Genomic DNA, 22,768 nt, shown 5'->3' with positions numbered 1-22,768 from the left:
CAGTCAATTCGGGCTTTGGAAAGTCACTTTGCAGAGTGCGCATTCAATCGGGAGTTGAACAATTTGTACTTTTCCTGATTCCTAATTTTGCGGCATGTTTGATTGTTGGTTTCTATCTATTTGTCCTCTTTAATTCATGACCATTTTGACCGTTTGTGAATCGAGAATGGGCATTTTCCATTTCTTTTATCTGCTTCTGATCAAGCAAAGTGTTGTTGGGGTACTGGAGCACGAAAACATAAAACAAACAGGCAAAACAATGTGGTTGAGAAATAAGCTGACACTTTATTGAGATAAAAAGGGAGAGATTTGAACGAACTAAAACTCTTAATACATATCTAGTCACAATAAATAATCAATAAGCGTGAGTTCAAAGAAGAGAACTTAATTCATTTTGTCGGTGCTTAGCTTAGCTTTGAATAGTGTTTCGCACGCCGAAAGGTGTGTAGTGAATAAAAAGTGGGTTTTGGTTTTATTTTGGGGATTGAAAAAAAAAAAACCATTTCGTATTTCTATGATACGTGTGCAGTATCGTGTCGGTTGTAAAATTTAGAATTGTGTCGCCACTCTTTTTTTACGCCACAAAAGGCGTCACGCGACTTCCACGCGTCTTCCACGCGTTTCACTTCGCCTAACACTGCCCTACGGCAACACCGTGGAATGTGTTTCACCGATTCTCTGCCATGCCCTAAGCTTGAATGTTTCCACCGAAAACAATCCGACCACCGGCCGAGTTCGAGTATCACTCGAACGCCTGCCTGCCTGCCGGGAGCCTGAGGTTTGAGAAAGCAAATAAAGTTCACGGCGCATGCGGTGATGTGGTGGGACTCTTGAAAGCTTGCCCCCTCGAAGATCAGTATGATCGTGGGGGCATACATTGTTTTTGTTGCACTATATACAAAGAGAAGTAATTCAATTAACCGTTACGTTGTTCTTTTACTTAAATGTTTTAGCTCCGCCAGTTCCGTCGCTTTCTTTTCGTACTAATGCTAAGCTTAATCCATACATCTAAACGAACGAAACCCCAAAACATCCGATCGGACACCGGTTTTCATTACCGGCGGTTTTGGTACGGAATCATGTGCATCGGGATCATAGGTGCACAACAGCTGCGCCAGCACACCATAATAGCAATGGCGGCCTACGGACCCCTGCCCTGCCTATAACCGGTCCTGAAGCTCTTAATACATAAATCCTCAATCCATAGTTCTGACTGGCTGCGACGCTTAAAGGACTAAAAACAAAGTTTTGCTCTTTCGCCGGAAAGGAAAAAAAGCTCGTCAAAAATAGATCTCAACAGATGAGAGAGATCACAAAAAATAAACATGAGGGGGCTGGTGAACAAAGTGCAACACGCTACGCCAAATCCGTCACATCCGCCTTAAGCCATAAGGTGCAGCAAACCGATGACCGGAAGCAGGTGGAACAACGAACGGAGTATGCTCGCTACGGGCCGTAGACTGGTGGCCGCATTTCCGGTGGTGGAGCTACGGCTGCGATGGGAGCCACCGGTGGCGCCTTCGAGCTTTTCGTTGCTCCGATTGTTTAGCTCATTGCTCAGTGGGCCGATCTCGTTGCTCATGCCATCGTCATCGATCACACCACCATTGGCGCCCTCCGTTGGAGTACTGTTGATCGGTACCGGACGCAAGCTGGTCGTCGGCTCGGTGGTTGACGTTGTCGTAGTCGTCGTCGTTGTTGTGGTGGTGGTTGTAGTCGTGGTTGTGGTAGTTGTCGTCGGGACTAGCGTTCCGTTTTGGATCCAATAGACCGGGCTGAACTCGATCTTCACGTCCTCCATGTCACGGCTGACCATCTGCGGTGGAGGGAAAATAGAATAAAGCGTGGTGTGCTGGTTCCGGTAACGTTTTTCACACGATCACCGTCACTTACGGTTGCGCTCAGCCGTCTGCTGACGGGATCACTGTTGTCGTCGTAGTACGCCTTTAGCGTGGCCGAGTACGGTGCCTCCATTTCGGTGTAGTTCCCGAACAGTGTCACATTGATGGCCGTACCCGGGTCCAGCATCGTATTGACCGCTTTCGTCTCGAACCGTCGCTCCGAGTTCTTGATGCCCCACGTTACGTTCGTCGCCTGCGGTGTCCGCGAATCGTACACCTTCGTGAACAGACCCTGCACGACGCCATCGTGCTTGCCCCAGTACATTTCCTTCACAAAGTCGTACGTAATGACCGTTTCCGCCTGGCTCGTTTTATCGTCCATGTTCGAAAGGATCGTCGAACCTGCGGGGGCACAGAGGAGGGCACAGTTTACATTAATGTTTCCCGCGCACAACGCTCACGATCGGCGTACCCAAAACGGTGGTGTTCTTCTTGATGACCGTCCGCAGCTTGTTCAGCTTGATCGCCCGCAGTTCGTACTTGACCGGTTCGATCTCGACCAGAATTTCACCGTGTTCGTGTTCCTGTTAAGGGACAAAAAAATGGCGATTAATTTGTGGACAACACAGCGCCATAACCTATGGGACGTACCGTGCTCGACTTGGACCCGGGCAGGGGAGCGTGGATGCGGCCAACAAGCTTGACGCTTGGATCAAAGTTTCCAACCACGTAGTGATGTCCCGCCGCGCCGCCATGATGGTGCGCCGGCTTCAGCCGGGCAATGTAGTAATCGGAGAACTGAAAATCGGAAACATGCTCGTTAGAATCATGCTGGTGCTCTGTATTGTTCGTCCTAGCGACCGATCGAGCGTACCTTGCCCATTCCGGCACTGACGGCACCTCCGAAAATGCCGGCATGGTAGCGATCCCACGGCCGCCACAGCAGCTTGCCGCCACCGCCCTTGTTGATCAGCACTTCGAACGCGTGGTGGCGCTCCACTTCGGACAGTTGGGCCGCCACGATGCAGATCGTGCCGCCGGTCTCTTCCGACAGCACCGTTTGGCCGGCCGTAAGGATGCCTTCGATCTCCACCCGGCAGATGTAGCTCGGTGGGTGCAGCTAAAAAAGAGAAGAAACGTTCACCATCGTGATCGCTACTGATCGCCATCGAGCCCTCTTCTACTCACATGATCCGTTTCGAGGCTCTCCTTCGAGTGCGGTTCCGGTTCGTACGATCGCACGGCGTAGTCAATGTGGCCTTCGGCGGCACTAAACTTCTCCCAGGACAGTGTGCTGGAAGTGACGGATTGCGTGCTGGCCCCGATGGACAGAGCCTTAAAGACACTGTTCGCGGAGGCTGCTGATGGGTGGGGCACGGCTAGAAACACGGCACAACACGCAAGCACCGTGGCAATACCGCTGACCGGAGAATGTTGCTGCCATCGGACGTTGGCCATTTTGTCGCTGTTGCAGGATTGGTGTTGCTGTATGATCGAGGTTTCGTGCGATAATTTATGACCGTTCGATGCTCTGTAAGGAGTAGGACGCAACGAAAAGAGTTGAGAAATTAGTTACACCCATCGTTTACATTTTTAACTAATTTTAATATAAATAGTATAGATTATAGTATGACCTCTTACTTTAAGTAAAATTCGGAGAAATCCATAAATGATGTACGATTCAAGAGCAATTCGACTGAAGTTTATTTAAAACTTTCTCTTCTTTACCTAATACAGTCATATGGAAAGTCTCCCTTAAGCCTCCTTTTACCAACAAATCATTAATTTTGTGCATTAAGTAATGGGACATTAAGCTTTCAGAAGATGTATAAAATGAAGAAATGGAACAAAGATAAATATTTTTTTAAGATCATCACAATTGCATGGACCTCATATGCAGCAATCATAAGCAATTATTGGCCGTAAAGAATCATCGGACCAGTTATCGACAGCATCACCAAGCGCATGGCGCACCGAAGGGAGCATTAGCCGACCGTAAAAGCTCTCCACTAATAGGGGTGAGTGTGTATCAAAAGCACATAAAATTGTACCTCTTGGCCTCGGTGTCTCGTGCACAGTTGCGCGGTTCAACGGATACGTCTCATGCACGGTCGAGGGCCGGGTTTGACCACCACCGTGTAGAGCTCGAGCAAAATAATTACATCATACACAGCAAGACTGGGAAGTAAATGTAGTTGGGGGGGTGCCGGGGATAGCAACCGGAACACATCAGACGCACAAATGACCAGTACCAGTGCCTGTGACCATTAAACGCGTGCGGCACCGTTGTGTCTCCGGTGGGTGGTGCGATTCGCACATAGCCGTCCATTTTTAGCGACAATTTTCATCACGCAACGCCAGTGTCGGTCAGGGTTCCGTGAGGTGGACTTGCAAAAACTGCACACGGTTATTTTTATGCTCGCCATCTCGACCCGGCGGCCGGAACCACCTTCCTTTCGCCGGTTGGAACGGTTGCAGACGACAAAAATAAAATATCGACCAAAAAACCAGGAGTTTGGCTGCGAACAGCTGGAAACCCTCGAGCTTTTTTATGGTCCCTTCCCCCGGGAGAAGGTGGGTGGTTGTTGGTCAGAGAGGGTGTCTAGTCGTTCTTTGTCGATGATATCGATGATGACGGGCAGACAGTCGGGCGCCCATCAACAGATTCCAGCCGCGGGGAACCGACTGGAAGCCTTTGGGTGGCGACAGCAGACTTTGGAGAGCATAAAAAAGCTTGGACGAGGATGATGATGAAGTCGCGACAATGATTCCGATCCGCTTCGGGTGATATGCTATCGACTGGGAAGCTGTCCGGGGTTTTATGGGGTGCGTGGAGGATTCTTTTTGGACCAGATAGGGGAGCGCGAAAATGTATCGAAAGAAATTCTTCGAAAAAAGAACTTTTCTCGTATTTTATTCCTTACTCGAAGCGGTTTCTAATCGACACAAAGCCACAATTTCGATGTTGATTCCGAGAGCCTCCCCAAAATAAGCGCCATTAGCCGATTAAGTAATTACCGCACTTCCTGTGGGCCATCGGCGGCAGTATAATGTTACACGGGCGGCCTTTCCAATGGAAACCTTTCGCGATACGATCAACGGTCCGTCGGTCAGTGTATCGAACAACTCTACGCCATTGGCCGTAATTGGACCGTTTGTCATTTTCTTATGGGTTTCTCTATTTTCACGTTCTATCGTTTTCCGTTTCTCCTCGGCGTTTGGTTCAGAAATTGATCCTACCATTGGCGGGCGCCATCACAACATAGCCCCCCACGGGAACGGGGATCGATTCTGTTCGCTTTAATTCGACGACTTCAGACTTCAGGCGCTTTCGGCGGATTCCGATTCAATTGATTGGTGTTGTGCACAACACCGACACGGGAGATCTGATGTTTCCGGGAATTTAGATGCGACCCCAGTGGGCAGAGCTTTCGCCATTCGGTGTGGTCCTGGTGTGGGAACCGGTCGAGCGACCGACCGAATGAGCGACATTTAATGATCATCTTTCCTTGTGTCAGCCGCCCCGTTTGCACGATGATGAATTAACGCAAAAAATGGTTGAAGCTGAATGGTCATAGCATACGTGGAAAACGCGGATCGGATAGAAAAAGGGTAACATGAGCAGATCAATTCCCACCGCAGTGGGACTGAACGGGACGCGGTCTTGTTTCGTCGATCGTTAGGAAAGAGGAATAACATTTTTCCTAATCAATAGAACAAAGAAATCGTCGTTTTGTAAATGAACGAAAAACGAATTATTTAAAGTTATGTTTCGCGTCTAGAGTTTCCAACGAAAGTGAGGAAAATTTCATATTTAACTATGATCAAGCACGCCTTCAAGGGTAGCGTGAAAAAGAGGAATGTTGTCTTTAAAACAAACATTTGTTCAATTGAAACAACCCCGGCTCCGGCTGACCAAAGACCAAATTAATCGAACGGCAACCGTTTGGCGAAGCATAATCCATATCGAACCACAAAGCTTTCATTCCCCAACCACGCGGCGCGGTGTGGTCTGTTTTATTTTTCTCGCGCCTTCCCCGCGACAGTGGCGACACGGTTCTTCGACCAAAAGTTCGCAGGAAAGGAAATAGAAACCCGAACGTAGGAGCTATATCTTTCGTCCACAAAACTTTCGCCATGTCTCAGCAATTGTCCTGCCCGCGCTTCGTATCCCGCGGCTTCTGGAAACCGACCGAGAGTGAGTCAGTGTTTCGCAGGTCGCTTTAAGGACGATGATGGTAGCCCAATCAATAGGGATTTGTTGAACTGGCAATAAATTTGCTCGTTGTGTGGTAAGCGGGACCCGTCACGTTATGCCCTGGAACGGACATAAAACGGCCGGGGTGATGTTAATCAGTCAACATTTTTCCGCTAAAAGAATTGTCGAAAAAACGAAGGTTAACTCTATCCATAAATCCCTTCATGGCTGGATTCATGGCTGCACCGTTTGGCTCTTGGGGGGACAGCACTTTCGAAGTTTGCGTAAACGTTCATCGTTCGTTTGATTTTAGGATGATACGCGAATAGGACACGCGAACCACCCTCCCCAAACAACCGTTTTCCATCTAATGGGCAGCCCATCAAGCACATTAAAGTGGAATGCTTCACCAACAGTAATCGTTATGACGTCCGCGGGGGTTGAGAAATTAATTAACAACCCACCCGGCCCGACCCGGCAGCATCGCAAACACGGAACACACGGGCTTCATCCCGTTCAGCTGGGTGGTTGGTTTCCACGTCGTTCCGAGGGGGGCGGCGGCACACGTAGTAAATGACCAATTGCCGCGGCGACATTCCTGTTTTATCCGTACCGCCGCCGCCGCCGCCGTCGCGTAACCTTCGGTTCAATTGAAATGCGCCGGGGAACCGATTGGCGGCCTCTTTTCGCGACGCACGTGCAGTGCGCAAACATACGCGGAACGATGGGGCCGCGGCTGACATGATCGCGTCAGCTGATCGCTAACGTAGAGAAAAGTCCGGAGCGGGATTAGGCAAAAAATGTAATTAAAATGCCTTAGAAGTCGGATAAAATGTCTCTCCCAGCGTGGCCAGAGCCCCACACCGAGGTGAGGGACAGAGACGGCTGTCGGTAGTTTGCGGTAGCCTTGCTCGCTCGTTTGATGAATGATGGCGAACGGATATGCAAATTGCGAGTGTCATGTGCGTTAAGTGAGATTTTACCGTCCAAGCGATCAATGGGGCGGCCCGTCGACGCGTTGCCATGGGGAATGGCACCCCGCTCGGTGGCCGCGTTGCATAACGAGATTCATCTAGTAGCAGCAGCATCAGCAGCAGGTTGGTGTTGGTGCGGTGCTTCGGCGATGATCACTAGATGGCGTCTGGCACATCTCGATTGCGAGCGCTCTTCAACCAGCGGAACGAAGTGCAACGCTCAGTTGGCGTCGACCGGGCGGCGTCACCGACGATGGCCTTTCGAGATGGACCGGTAAATTTGGAGCAGCACAGGACCCGGAGGGTAATCGATTCGCGCTGCCATTTTGATAATTAAATGCGACGCCCCAAAACTGTCAAGAAGTCATGTTGTCAGGCGCAGCACCGTGTCTGTGTCTGTGCCCGGAATGGGGCCTCTGATGGGACGCGTGATTGCAATATAAATTTTCTCGAAGGGGTAATAAATTTAATTTTGCAAACATAAACACCTCTTACGCACAGCTCTTTAGCATGGGCTACACACACCCCCGGGCGATGCGGCGGTGTCTCCGATCGACCCATCGGAATGGGACACGCCAGACGGGGGGACAGCAATTTAACGATCGCCACACGTTCGATGAGAAACCAACGCGCCTTGACATAGCGTAGGGATACGAACCGGAACGTGTGCCCCGCGCGCATTATGTATGCGAACAAAATGGCAGATAAAATGTGTGAGATAAGAAAAAGTGAGGGCTAATCTATGCATAATTAAGTGTTAAGGCCCACAACACCTCGCCGTACCGTTCATTGTATGTAAATGACGCACACGGAGAGCACTTAAAATTAGTGCAACATACTTGCCGCAGGTTGCGTAAGACACACGCCTGGGGTCACAGGAAAACAATCGATATTTAATGGGAGGTGTGTCGTGGGGTTCACCATTTTCTTTGTTTGATTTGAAGATTAACCAGGCGTTGCTTTGATGAGCGAATGGCATGATTTATAGCATTTCATCACTTCACCACCACCGAGTGACAAGAGGGACTTCTTAAAGACAGATCCCTAATCAGTGGGTCCTACGTGAGAATTTCTGCCTTTCTCGCTGGTGCCACCATCACACCCGTACCAACAACAACAACAACGGACAGTGAAACAATTACCAGTATAACATCGACCTAATGAAGCCCTGTTCTGGGGTGAGATTTTTATGCTAATGATCAAAGCATTGAGTTCTTATTAGCGGTGGGTTCGTGCGCATAAATTGACCGTAGACCGTAGTGACCGTTAAGAGGCGTAACCAGCATGCCCGCCCCAACATTATTAATAGACCACCGACCGACCGACCGACCGAACACCAAACAGCCCCCCGACCAATTTGGTCTCTTGTTCTTTAGTTTTCAATTTCACTAATTTATGCCATCCCATGTTTCCGTAAGAAGATTGTTTTCGTGCCTTTGGTCGCCGCGTGTCAGAATGATGAATGATCCGCGCCCGTCTACGAGGAGAGTTTTCTATCGGGGTTTCTGGTGGGCTCTTCTCCCCAATTCAACAAACCGCGTGTATGCAAATTCGACACGTTGCGGACTGACGACGTGTCGGGAAAAGTGTGTGCTTGTGTTACAGAAATATATTAGCATATGCGAAAAAACGGCCACCACAACAACATTTTAGCGACAATGTGAACACTTGTCGCGCGCGTATTGATCACCTGGTCAAAAGCTAAGTATGGTGCAAATGGTTCCCAGGAATCCTCTGAAAGAGGCCACTCAAAGTGTTGTTCTTTGCACGCTATTGTTCTTATGCTTCAAAATTGGTACGCATGCTCTCGCGCAAGCGGTCCAGTTGAACAACTTCCGCCGTGTTCCGCACGTTTTGGAAGCACTCCAACTGTGCCATTTGTTTCGTGGTAAAACTCGCACAAAACACTATGCCCCTCGAGAGGAGAGCCACACTTTCCTAATTCAGGCCAGTTGGTCAGATTTCGAATCTCATTTGTGGTCTCCGCACCGGCCACCAGGGGGGCTAGATTTGGTTTAATTTAAATAAGAATATACGACACACGGACGTGCGCGGTCTGGCGGCAGAGATCTGCCGGTCCAGATTTCCCGACGAGTACGACGAGGCTGCCCGCCGCTTCTGATGAAACCGATATGGTCTTTCGCAATTCGATGGGCTGCTGATGCTGCTGGGCTTGCAGGCAGTGCCGTTTTGTGCAGCATTCTGGAACGGATGTTCGCAGTCGTCGACCGGAACCACGACCGAGCGCGGCGGCCGGTAAACCTCTAGGAGCGAGCGTCCGGAGGGCAGAGCATGGGCAACACAAAGCCAGGTTACACTTGAGAGCCAGGGGACTTTTGTGTGGCAGGGCGCATTCAGCCGGCAAATCTGAAGTGGCGAAACTTCCTCGTCCACGCGACCCAGCGCGAAAGGGGAAGTGTTGATGGAGAGAAGATTTATGACACCAGCCAGGCGGGGACTCCGGCTCCTGCGTTTGGTGTGAATTGGCAAAAAGCACGGTGGGGTTTAATTGCATCAACTCGTTCGCTTGCAATTCTCGGGAAGTCGCGAATTTTATTTTCAAATACATTAACGTGGATTGCGGAGTGGAGTGTGGTTCGCCGATTCCGGCTCAATTCGGATTATAATTCACAAACTGCTCCTGGATTGCACACGGCTCGGTCTATGTTTGCCTGGATTCCTTTCTGTGCGCGGATGACAGTAGCTGACAGAAAATCTCGGAAGACTTGATGACTTGACGCGCCAAATTATGGGCTACCTGACAGTAGTCTTTTTATTCTGCTTGGAAATTATTTGAGATAAAAATTGAAGTTTGGGCAAAATAACAAAACTCGACAATTCTGCATACGCGGTGAACTGTCATTATGCCATCTAAGGTTGCTTCGTTTTCCGGAGGTTCACTGCTTCAAGTATTGTTTGCCACTACTTTAAGGGTCTGATGAACAAAATGCATTGATTAAGGGCATAGCAATCTATGTACATATTTTACACAAATCCATGCCTGTATTTAACTGGACATGTAGCCTGTTCCGGTCCTAGATTTGTGGCAGAGACCAGCTGTCATTTTGTATTTGTGCCCGTGAAAAGTCAACCAAAAAAGACTGGAAAATTAAAATAATACCGGTCGGGGGCTCCAGAACCCGGCCACACTTTCCAATTCGTTCAACCGTTCCCAACCTACCACCCAGAGCATAAATGCGGCCACATAGAAGTAACGGGGGGAGCTGCGATGTGGAGCGCCCTGAATGTGCTGCACAGCACAGCGGTGTGGCATTTTGGCTGACCTTTCGCTCGGTGCTGGCCACGATGGAGACACATAGGGAAACAGAACCCGAAACAATTACCGAACCGGGCATGATAGAAAGCGTCCACAGATTAAATCGGGCCCCTGGCCGGCTGGGTCCGCGACGCGACCATGGCCTATCATAAATCATCAACACGGCCGGGGCCTGGCCTGATGGCTTTCGCTGTGCTGCCCGCTCCCTGTCTGCGAATGCAAAACTATTCCACACAAATGCATACGCCGAGGGTCGGTCGGTCCGGGATTCGGGGAGCCCTTAGTTTTATCGTACCTTTTCGTTGACATACCCGATATTTCGTGTTTATCTCCGCCGTGTCGTTTTCCGTTCCCCCGGTGCACGTGAAACATTCCGTTCGCTCGAACCGCGTGTACCGACCCCGTTCGTTGACTTACCGGTGGGTACATTCCGTCCGAAGGGAAATGGCTGTTTCTTTACACTTTGGGTCTCCAAGAATGGCCAAGGGCAGGAAAAACACACACACCGTCGTCGGTACCCAAAGTTTGCACAAGACAAACAGCCGCCGATAAGTTTATCTTCTCGCCCGCGCCAAGCGTCGTGCCAAGTGGATGAAGCGGTGTTGAGCAAGGCACAGTTCCGTCTTGGGAAAAAAACGAAGTTTATGCAACGATTTTTTATTGGAATTCTGATAAGAAAACGAGATTTGTCTCCGAGAGGGTTGGGGAACCATTTGTGGCTGCAGCCAAGGCGGTGTGTTGCACCGGAAAGGACGACATTAAACGCCATTCAATAAGCGTATCCTCCCTCGCCCGGGTCAAAATCAACTTCCTTCGGCGAAATGCCGGCACGGATAGGGCACACAGCTGGAGAAGTCGAAGAGCAAACACGCTTTTTCTGCCAACCGAAGATTCAAGTGGCGCCGCCTTCGGGTGTCACAAAAAAGAAACGGGGCCACGAGCAGTAACGGCGATGCGCGATATGATCTGCGAGAAGACGGTCGTCGTCGCCGGAAAGGCTGTAAAAAAAGGGCCGATCACAGACATACGGAATCAATGAATCACTCAGAGAGTGACACAAAATAAGTACGCTTCCATCAAACTGTCGTTTACTTTTTCAACCCACGGGGGCTCCGTTGGAATCGTCGGTGGCCAACGAAGGAAACGAAATACAAAAGCCTTTAAGAGGAAAGGATATCCCTTGAACGTTCATTTTTCACTCTGCTCCGTCCCGGAGTCGTTGAAGTCCGACGTGCGACCGAATTTATATGGCAACCGTCTTCCGAGTTCGAGGGCTTTCGCTGGAAAAGGCAAAGGTGGAACACTAAGAAAGAAATTCATCTTGCGGGATGCAATAATAAGCTGGCAAAAAAGGGACGCATTGACGCTTTTTGCAGACGTAAAATGATGCCAATGACACGTTTGTGGAGGCCCACAAACGGGTTAAATTTTAAACCAATTGTGGAGCGGAAGATTGTGGATTCCTTTAAAGGCGGAACGCACTCCCCATTTGGATGGGAATTCCGGGCCGGTATTTGACAAAAAAAAAATGGCTCAAACATGCTCGACTAGTCCCCGGCCGGCATTATCTGTGGGATAATCTAGTGAAAGGGAGCATTTTTGGTGAAAATCAAATTTAGTGCCAGAACACGGAGAAGTCCTTCGTTCGTTGGGCACAGCAGCGTTCCAAAACGTTCCGAACGAGCGGTTTTCGGGCCGGATCGTTAAACGGATTCCGGACGTGGTGAAAAAAAGCGAAAGTTCTTTACAACAGCCGGTCCCCCGTGGTGTGCTACAAAAGACTTCGGTTCTCCGGAAGAAACGTGACGTGACCCGGAGAGCATACCTTGGGTGTGGCGAAAAATCAACGCTAATGATGTTTGCCGTTGATAAGGAGCATGGGTCGATACCTACCGCCGCAACAATGGCCTAACCCTTAGTCGGTTCGGCTCGGGAGTTTCCAAAAGAAAGTAGGAAGCATCACGTACCTCGTTCGCGGATCACCGGAGTTGATCTTCGGGTAGATGGGTAAATGATTCAAGCGATTCGACATGTCCCTGACAGTGATCTGCATTGGTGAACGGACGCAATGTCAGCCTCACCGAAGGTCGGATTTGATTAAGGAGCGTAGCGAGTTGTCGCGAGACTGTCCTTGTGGCGCCAGCAACCGTCGGAGAATGTATGCAGCATTCGGTGCGATGCGGCGTTGGAACGGATCCAAAACCGGGAGATTACGTCATGATGCCGTCAGAAGTTCGGGGAGTGCACTGAGGCGACTAGAACTTCATTACCGTCTGCCCCGGGGGGTGGTTATTGAAAGCACACCACTGACCTTGACACGGGTCGTGCTTGAGACTTGAGGCCGCGGATGACTGAATGGCGCTGGTGGTTAGGCAGCGCGGTGTGCCGTCTGGCTTAGAATATGTCAGCATAGGACATAAAGTTAAGATACCCTTTGCTTGTTCTGTTTAACACTTTGCGAACTAACATTGACGCATTTGCATATCGAACCCGGTTCGAGAGGATTATAAACTGGACCCAGATTGTAATCATGCATACATTACCGAACCGGTTATGGGGACATGTCTCGAAAGGGAGAACTCCTATCGTAGCGAAAAGTGAATGAAAGGTGAATTTCATGTTTTTTGTACAGAAAATCAGATCTCTGAAGTCGTAGGATAAGATGGAGATACCTCCAACAGTGTTCAGAACTGTCAACTGCCATGCTTAACTGACGATTGCACATTGAGTTGTCTTGTTGTAGTTATACCGTCAAGAATAAGACTCTCGTGGGGGCCCCATCATAATGTTTCCGGTCCATAAAACTAATCAAAATATACTACCGGAAATGTTAACGCAGAGAGCAGCACCACACATTATTGGTCGAATTTCGACAACGATCCGCGGTACGAGAGGCCCCAAAATAAAAAAGGCCTCCTTATCTCCGCAGGGAGAGAGAGACTCCTACGCTCACCAGGGATCACTCCACAACGAGATGTGACAGCCTCCGCCACCGCAGCGCTGACCGCAGTGGAGCAGAAGCCAAAATTGAACGCATCAACGGCCAATCCCACTAATCCCATCGTTTCTTGGCGGGTCGCCTTCGTTGCCTTCGTTAAAGATTCGTTGCACGGCGGAGGCACATAGCAGAGAGAGAGCAGGAATTGCAGTGACAAGTAGCGCGTCCAGTAGGGGGTCATAAAAAAATGAGGGTATGGCACAGCGCTCTGTCTCGGATTCGTAAAAACGGAATCGGGTACGGTACATCAGAAGCCAAGTTGAATATGCCGGCACAAAGGTGGAACCGGCCGGCGCGCGTTCGGTCGTTCGTTCGCGTGCAAGGACGTACCAACCACCAGCATCACCGGTTTTTGGTCAACCGGTTTCGGGAGCATTTTGCGGTCGATTTTTGCCGGCTTTAGCTGGTCCCGGTTCTGCCGCTGCACGCAGTCAATAAATTCGGACCCGATGCCGTGGCGGTCAGAATATGCAAAGCGAAGGAAGCAAAACAGGAGGTTCCATCAAACATGCGGCAATACGGTATTCGGCAAATATTTCGTTGGTTGCTGCGCGCCGTCATGTTGTCCAGCGTCCAGACACGAGCGTCGTCGACGAGCATGATGTCGCGGACCTTTTTCGCACGTTCGACGGACGGGCCCCCTTTCAGAACAATGTCCTCAATATTCGCGTTCGAAACGTACCCGAATCGCTGGCCCTTTTCACGCCGAACGATGTTCCGCGAGGTTCTATGGTCCTAATTAATAATCCTCACAGCATCGTCGTCGTCACCGTCGGGTGCTTCAAACTCGTCAGCACTGTCTGTCTGACATTCTCCGGTTGCCATTGACAATGAAGCGGTTGGTCGGTCTCTGATGCAGATGATGATGTGATGAGCTTATGAAATGTGCTTATGCGGATGGAAAAGAGAGTTTCGGTTACACCAAGCCTGAAGTGCTACTGGGCCTCGTGTCGAACCTGCTCCAACCGGGCGCACTTGACTCCGAGAGAATGCGAAAGAGATCTCTAAGTATGGAATAAAAAAAATAACTCGCGGTCAAGGCTTACCGAAGAAGCGCAGCGCGCGCACGTTACCGTGCATAATTTTGCGCTTTATTCCGCCACGGTCTGCTGCGACCGCTAAGAAAGGGGTTCGCCTTCTCTAAGCCGGTAAGCGATATGTGATGACAGGCCGGGGGAACAAGCATGACGTAATGTGACACATTCTGCAACAAGGCAAGCTGCGCACTGTGGCCATGGAAGTTTGTACAATTATTCTTTGGGCTGGCTTAAATTATGTCATACGGCAACGGTCATTAAATATTCAACAAGTCGTCCCCAAAGAAACCACAGCTGCAGACATTTTTGACACAATACCGGATGAGATCACGCATTCATGTACGCCCCGCATCGAGGAAGGCTATGGGAAGCGTGTACAGCAATAAAATTTAGTTTCCTACAGGGTCCTCGTTTTAAAAATGGCCCAAGCAGTTCCATTACGCTCTGGAAACGAGGAAGGCTGCCCCAATCAAATCGACTCCAGTAAAAGGCCAACAGCGAACTGGAATCGAGAACGGTTTGATACGCGGCGCCCGTACGAAAGGAAAAATTATGATGTCCCGTTTCGCCCGCTACCAAACTATTTGGCACCGTTCGGAGGGCTTAACGTGAGGCCCAGGAAGTGTGCACCCCCGTCGAGTGCTTTTGCCAGGCGAACGCCCGTTGAGGAGGTATTTCACAAACGCAATCCAGCGACCACTTGCCACCGCCGCCGCCTCCGCGAACGACTTCCTGCTCTGGAGCGCTGCGTCGATGAGGTAATCGTGGCCGGCAACCTAAGTTCCGGCGAAAGTGGATCCATCATCGATGGTAGCGACGAAGAGATCGACGTGACCGAAAGTCGTGGCTCTGTGTCGAAAGAGTGCTACAGAACATTTTTCCGTGCCCGAAAAGCGTTGCTTCGGAGTGAGCTTTTCGAGGAGTACTTCACGCGGGCGCCGACAACGACTTCGACAGTGCAGCAGACTGAAGTGTCAGATGTTTCCGAGGACGAGCAGGATCTACCGACGAACGTTTCGAGTGCAGGGGCGGATTTGTCATCAGACCGGGAACGGGAGCCGCCATCAGGTTCGTCTTTTGAAGACCTGATTGAGAACTCCGACGAAATGCCGACGATAGTTCACCGGGACAACAAGCCTCAGGCCGTGGAGGCGCAGGATGCGTTCTTCAATCGATTGAGGATTCATTATTTGGAAAAGTTTGAGCGCGTTAACCGCGAACTGGAAGAAGCTGATCGGCAGCGCCGCAAGCCACCGGAACCGTTTGACGAAGAAAAGTACATTGCCGGCTATCCGGCGATTGACATCAAGAACGAAGGCAAGGCTCACTTCCGGCAATCGCTTGCCCAGAGGCTAGCCGAACTGAACCAACAGCAGCAGCGTCCCGTCCGTGTGTATCCCAAAACGGTGAAACAGTTTGCGGAGTACAAGGCCGAACTGTTGGAAAACAAACGGAAGTTGCGCGATGAGGCCTTCCTGGTGGCGGACCACTTCCGTAAGGCCAACACTCCAAAAGAGATACCCGAAACGAAGCTAGAGCTTCAGCGTTTTCGTGTGGCCGATTTTGGCCCGGATCCGGATCGGGAGTCGGAGGATGACGAACACGAAGACAAGCCGGCCGTGTACGCCACCTGTATGACACGGGCTGAGTGGGGCAACTGGATAGCGAGGTCTGCGAAAGTGGAGAAGCTAAAGCTCCCGAAAGTCAAACTGTCCTCCAATCTTGCGGTCGTGCTGGAGAAGTGCCTTGAAAGTCCAATCCGTGCGTACATCGAGGGACGAGTCGAAAAAACGGACGCCACCACCGGTCAGCCGGTGAACCAACCGCGACCCGAGAAAGGAAGTCTTCGGCCGAAAAAGATTGTCCCGCCGGTGCGACGGCCAACCGGGACGATGATGCGTGACCTGCTATTTGACCCGGTGATGCCTGATGAACCTGAAACCACCGCTTACGTTCCGTACACGGCGAACCTCCGCCCATATTCGGACATCATCGAGGAGCGGTCCCGTGCCAGTAAAGGGCGCCAGCAGAGGCAGCGTCGGTTGCGCAAAAGCCGGATGCGATGGATCGAGGAACTGGTGGACGATATCTGCCGGCGGAGAAGATGCTGAGGCAAGACGGGAAAACGAATCCTCCCGGAGAGGTCACATTGTTGTGCTGCGGGTTGTGTGTCTGTTATTCGAGATGTGTGGCGCCATTTTCGGGATCGGTGGAGAAACTACGGTCGCGAGGGCGACCTGAGTGCGAGATCGGTCGGGCCGAAAGATCGATTGTGCCCCGCGTTGTTGGCAAGTTTTGATGGATTCCCCGGGATACTTCGTGGCCCGCAGCAGCAGCAGAAGCAGTAGCTTCCATTCGCTTCGGTTCGCATTCCGGATCGGGCGCCCACGTCCCGATAACCGGATCGTAAATCTTTCGGCCAGGCTAAAAAGAGAAATGGCCGTCGGTAGATAAAATCGACTGCGTGTTGAACAAATTGATATGCTAAAGAGGATGAGGGGCCGCCGCTGGACCCGATGGCCGATGTTTTGATTGAGCATACTTTGCAGACGTCATCAGATACACACGACTTATGCTCGCGCGGCTCCGAGAGAGATTTGTGGTCAATATTTTCTTACAACGTACGTTTGCCGGCGTTCAGAGAAGATGGTGATCGGTGATATTTATTGTTCAACTTCTTCTTTATGAAGGGGGTATAGCCGTGGCCGTTATAGCTGGGAGAAAGTATCGGCGCTGTGAACACACCTCCGATATAAGGCGCCCTTTTTTGCTCATCATCCCAACGGTTTGTCACGGTGTTTTGGAGAGTCCCACGGCTGTACTGCAGTTTAGGTTTCGGGTGTGAAAATTGGGAGACAAAAATGTGAATCAATCGCCGCGTTCGAAAGACTCAGCCTAATGGGCTAATCAATTAGACCACCAAATTCGTTTCTGGCGCGCACCACAGATGTGCTGCCGGGTGCAATAAATTTATTTAGTCATGGTGGTGGCCCCGGTTCCGGACATCAACATCTGGTGGGGTCAACGAGAACCAGGACACGCTTCATTATGGACGCAAGTTTGACACAATAAAATGTTTCATTTTGACTACCCCCGGAAGGAACATCAGCTTCGCAACTCTCCAACGCCGCCGCCCGGTGTGTGCTCGCGCAGCTCCCGGGATAATCACGATAGAGACCGAAGGTTACGAAGGAGCATATGTTTGGCCGCCGATGTTGCCGTTAAATCATTGGGCCATTACGTACTCCCTTCTTCTGGTTTAATTCAATTAGCTTGTGGCCCCGAGATTGTCGAAAACATTTTTGACCAAATTTATCTGCCGCCTGGACCCGCTGTGCACTGTCCGCCGCAATTGGGGGAATAAATCAAATAAATTTACCATTAGTGGGCGCACCCGTTCCTGGGTGCTGTCCACACCGAGATCTCGCCAACATTCGATACGTGGTGTTCCGCGACGGAGTGTAGCGTTTTCGAGCGCCGGGTCAGGAACATCGTGGCAGTTAATCCGGTCGGCCACGCGTGCCACAACGGCACCGCCGAATCGGAGGAACTATTTAATTTTCATATTTACCCTAAGGCTTCCGCCTCAGCAGGACGCACACACCCGGGGCCTAGGCCGCCCGGGGTTCCTACAGCGATGGTGGAAAGCGAAATGTAGAAGTCTCACCCTAAAGGGCACGGGACGACTTCACGCTGGGCGTCCGACGGCCGCCGCCGCCGCCGCGATTGTAATGACGTCCGAGAGGAATCGGGTTTCGGGGCCTCATCCATTCCACCGAGGACGCCTGATTGCTATCTCTGACCAACTATGAGAGTCCAGTCGGTTCGCCCATCGCGTGATGATGGGTCGTGGCTCGGGTTTCCTTACACAGCGTGCCACGTTCGAAACGTAATCCTCGCGTACACGGTCCCTCTCTCGGCGTGTCGGCGTCTCGGCGCAAAATGTAAACAGAACGGGTAATGATCCAGCATCGCCAGCGGGCCTTCGACACTGTGAAGCGGTCCCCGTCTAGCACTGAATACATTGTTTGAACGTGTAATTGAAAATTGAAGATTAATTTTTATTACTATCCACACGTCTGGGGTGTGCAATCCTTGGCGAAAAGCCTGTTTTAGGGCTCGGTTATGCTTGTGGCACCTACGGGAGTTAAGGGGATGCATGTTTCAGGAATGCCGATCATTAAGGGCACAGCTGCTGTAATACGAAGCGCGCGTTGAGAGAAAATAAATATAGAAGGGAAAAACCGCTCTTGAAGAGCTTCTCGGGGTTTAGGACTCGTCCATATTTCAAACGGTGCCAACACTAGAGAGCGTCCAACTCAATAGGCATCCTGGTTTCGGAGGACGCAGACTCTTTAAAGTTGGTATCGGTTTCAAGTGACTTCAACAATATCCTCGTCAGTCGGCAGCAACCGGGCAACACAGCCGGAGGACAATACTCCGGGGTAAGGACACGGAGGCGCAATCCATGCTTGAATGGAGTGCCAAAACACCGAATTCCGGTTGGTCAATCAATTCCATCCAGTTGGCCGCGCCGCACACCATTGTGAGTGTCAAAAATGTTGTCCCGTTTTGTTCCCGGTCCGCCTGTCGCCTGTGATGACCAGCGGCGGGGCCGTAAATCTTTTTCCACAAAAACCTCATAACTCCATCGTCGTCGTCGTCGTCGTCGTCGGTTGACATGATGGCTCGGGAGTAGCTTCTTTGTTGTTTTTCATGGACCGCCGCGCGCTCGGGAATGATGATGAACGGTTAATTGCGTCCTTGTTTGCCATTTTTATTTGCCGAACCCACGGCACGGGAAACAAATGGTATCCAACCGTCAAACTGTTGTCTCGTAAAACGGTTGAGTTAATCAACCTCGATTATCAAGCGGGGCTAGGAAGAATCCGCGAAGGCGCGAAGAAAGGCAGCCATCTGGATAAACGACTGTTCAGGTTTAATGACGTTCATGTTGGAGCTCTAAAATGTCATTTCTTTTCAAGTCTTGAAACGTTGTACCCAAATTCCAACCGTGATTCGAATTGTTGCTGATCTCATAAATCTGCTCTTAATATTTCTGACAGCTCCTCAGCCTCAAAGACGCACATTTCATCATCGTCAGACGGAAGAACGTATACAATTTTCGTTTTCGTTGTGGAGTTCCGGACTCTCTCTCTCTTTCTCGCTGTCTCGGGCGTCAATTGCTGACCTTGTACCCATTTTCCTTAATTCCGGGAGATTCGGGTGGCAGCTCTGCTCTAACCAGCAACCGTAGCAAAAGTTTCTAATCAACTTACGCGCGCGGTTGGTTGCTGCTCCCCGGATGGACGCGATTTCCGCTTCCCGTTAGGGCGGTCGGCTCTGTTGTTTGGCTCCGTGTGTCTGTTTGGGAGTTTATTTTCAGACCAACCATGGAGTAATCGAGTTGGTTGCCTCGAGGAGCTGTTCACCTCTTCCAGTACCGGCCGCCATCGTTCTAAGTGGTTTAGTTCGGTTGAAATCGAATTTAAATTGGTTCTTCCTCGTTCGTTTGTATGTGCCCTGGCAGGAGTTTCCGGTTTCGGAGGTTCGATTGTGAAGTAACTGTCGTTAATTGGAGGGATGCTGCTGCGTTCTCCGGGATCCGCACTTCCGTTTCTTTCGAACGTTTCGGGCCCGGTTTGCCACCGAGTTATAAATCAATTTTTGGTGGCAAAGTTTGTCAGCCAGACAGCGTTAGGGAGACCGATTAACTGAGACACCAGAAAAGAGCAGATACAACCGACGGATAACAACAACCGACGGATGACAACAACCGACAGATGGGACCGCCGCTTAGGGCAAAAGTTGTCTAGGTTTCCCGCAGGCTAAGTAGAACACATCTTAAAACTATCCTCATCGCCGCGCAATCTCGGAAGACCTAAAAAGCGATCCGAAGAGGCGCACGTCTTGACTGGACCCGTCGGAGCATAAACACGTAAGACCACAACCACCTGCTTGTCGCACACGGCTTGTGGCTCCGGCCAGCCCCTTCTTATTCGTTTCAAAAAATCTTATAATTGCTTCTCTACTTTACCATCTGCTCTAGGCGCCGGCGGTGTCGGTGATGGTGACGGCGAATAAATTAAACGGTGGCCAACACGGGGCTACTCACTTCAGTTAGAACGCGTTCCGCTCGTTGGGCCGGGGACCGGCGCGTCATTAGACGAACACGCCACCGTCCGCAGTTGCGTGGGCCCCGCGTGCTCTGGAAGAAGCTTCGGATGTTTTTTTGATGGCGTGTCGCTCGTGCGTAACACTTGACGGTAAGGTGACGCGGTATATGCTGCACCTCGTGTGCCTTTTTGTGACGGCTGGTATCGCACACTTAAACGCCGTTTTTTCTAATGCGCGTGATGCGTGTGCTTGGGTGTCACCTTGCGTAACTGGCACCTAAAACAAGTGAAACACTACACCACCGCGGAGCCTCGGAGGCTCACCTCTCTCGGAGCGGTCACTATGTATCACCACAACACCGATCGCCTTTTTCTGGAGATTCACTTCACGTTCCGGACGCGTTCTAACCTCGTTAGCCAGCCCCCCCCGAGAGCGTGGCGCGGCGGCTGTTAGTATTCAGCAATTCAGCGTTGAAAGCAATTCGAATCTAAATCCACTCACACTACTGGCACCTCCCTCCTCCCTGATGGCTCACTGATTGCTGGAGGCCAGCACCACACATCCGCTGCCAGGAGAACGTTCTGAAATGATTCAGGGAGAAAGGGAAGCAGAAATTAATGACTGGCTTCGCGGATTGTATGAGTAGCAATTACCGCCCCGTACGTTTCCCAGTTTCATTCCGCCGGTTACCGGATTTGCCATCGCCACAGGTGGTTCCTTCTTGGCAACCGCGTAACGCGCTAGAGACGGGCGCGTTCTGGAAACGGGTGCCGGTTCAATGGCTGCCCGGCCATATACCGGAGCGGATCGGTGAAGGAAATCGAAAATCTTCGCTTCGGTTTCGGATTGATTGATCGGAAACCACTATTTCTGAGAGGCTTCTGGTTGATCGTGGTGCTACCGTTTCGTGGAATTGGCAACCAACCCAGGTGTGAGCGCGGCAATCCGCATTACGGTAACTCACTTTATGCTAATAGAATGCCACGGTCACCGGTTCCGTGTATAGTTCTGTAATCCGCGCCGTGCTAGCACAAGTGAATGCTTTTAGTGGCTTTTAAAACCTTTTATCCTGATTTTCAACGGAACCGATAAACCTGTTTGCTGTTAGAAACGTTGCACATGCAACGCTCAACTTGAATGGTGTTTTATGCATTGGTGGATGTTCGTGTTTCTCGAATGATGTTGAAACTCCGCCATTCTTACAACCGAGAAAGGAATGTCATTGTCGATGGGAACCTTCGACGAATCGCGGCTCCGTTCCTCGGGCTAAAAGTTCCCACATGACGATGGCATCTTCGTTGAGAATCATTATGCTAATGAATCATCGGATCGATCGAAGTTTAGTTTGATTTCATTCCAACATGCAGCTGCCAATTGCAGCACCGCGGAACTATTTCCCTGTTCCGCCTACGTCCAAGTGCTGCTGCTGAAAGGCTTTCCAGCGATGCACAACCAAGGAGTGTGGCCCCGGCATACAGTGTGCAAGAATTTGACCTCCGAGGTCTCTCCAGGGCGTCCGAAAGTCGGGGGAGCGTTACGGACACGACATGCACACGATTTGCAACGACCCTGGGGTGGCGACAGCATTAGTCCGCATTGGCAACTAGTTTCAGTCCCAGACCCGCCCAACGGGTCATTGCGGAGCATGATGTTTGAGGCCACCCGACTCACTGGACCCGACGTCGGGCCCGACTTTTAGTCGTTCATTTGAATTAATTGAAATGCCGCACCACTGATGTCCTAGATCAATTTGCGTGTCCCCGAACCAGGGAGAGGATTATGACATCATCCGTAGAACTGTGTGTGGCGCAGTGTTTAGCTCACCACCAGAGCGCCACAGAAACCCAGATACGACGGTGGGGGCCCCTTAATTTGGTCTCGAGGACGTCGAGAAGACTTATCAACACACGCAAGGAGCTCTACTGTTTTTTCAACTATGCTCTCCTCGCGACGGCTCACATTCTTCATCCGCTGGGCGTTGATAATCATTGAGCACAGTAGTTTGCACCGAGCACGGCTGGAAACTGGCCAACACACACATACCCCACCCCACCACGAGAGAGTTGATCGATCCGGTGGTGTGATAAAAATGCATTATAATGCCGATTCGGTCCGCCGGCTCCGTTGGCTGTAGAAGCTGCTGATTACAGTTTCGCTCTACAACGGTGCGCTGCCACTGGTGACGCCACTCGGTCCTCGTGCGCCAGAAGGTCTCTCGCGCGCGAAGCGTGTTAATACATTCTTGGCATTTTCCGAACAAGGTTCTCCGGCGCGGAAGGCAATTGTCGTTGCGATGCAATTAGACGGTGGCAAATGACGCCTTCTC

At 50.9% G+C, this 22,768-nt stretch overlaps 1 protein-coding gene across 1 annotated transcript; it reads right to left on the bottom strand.

The window, feature by feature from the left end:
- Nucleotides 1-292: 292 nt before the first annotated feature.
- Nucleotides 293-20,839, bottom strand: LOC128277336 (protein unzipped). Its single transcript, XM_053015784.1, has 7 exons — nt 20,441-20,839; nt 3,030-3,372; nt 2,716-2,961; nt 2,493-2,639; nt 2,314-2,425; nt 1,894-2,243; nt 293-1,816 (listed from the first exon to the last, which is right to left on the bottom strand). Exons 2-7 carry the CDS (start codon nt 3,297-3,299, stop codon nt 1,382-1,384), a joined length of 1,560 nt encoding a protein of 519 aa, XP_052871744.1. The 5' UTR covers nt 3,300-3,372; nt 20,441-20,839; the 3' UTR covers nt 293-1,381.
- Nucleotides 20,840-22,768: the final 1,929 nt, after the last annotated feature.

This window comes from Anopheles cruzii, chromosome 2 (genome assembly GCF_943734635.1).
Source record: "Anopheles cruzii chromosome 2, idAnoCruzAS_RS32_06, whole genome shotgun sequence".
Lineage (NCBI taxonomy): Eukaryota > Metazoa > Arthropoda > Insecta > Diptera > Culicidae > Anopheles > Anopheles cruzii.
This window is presented reverse-complemented; position numbering and strand designations above follow the sequence as displayed.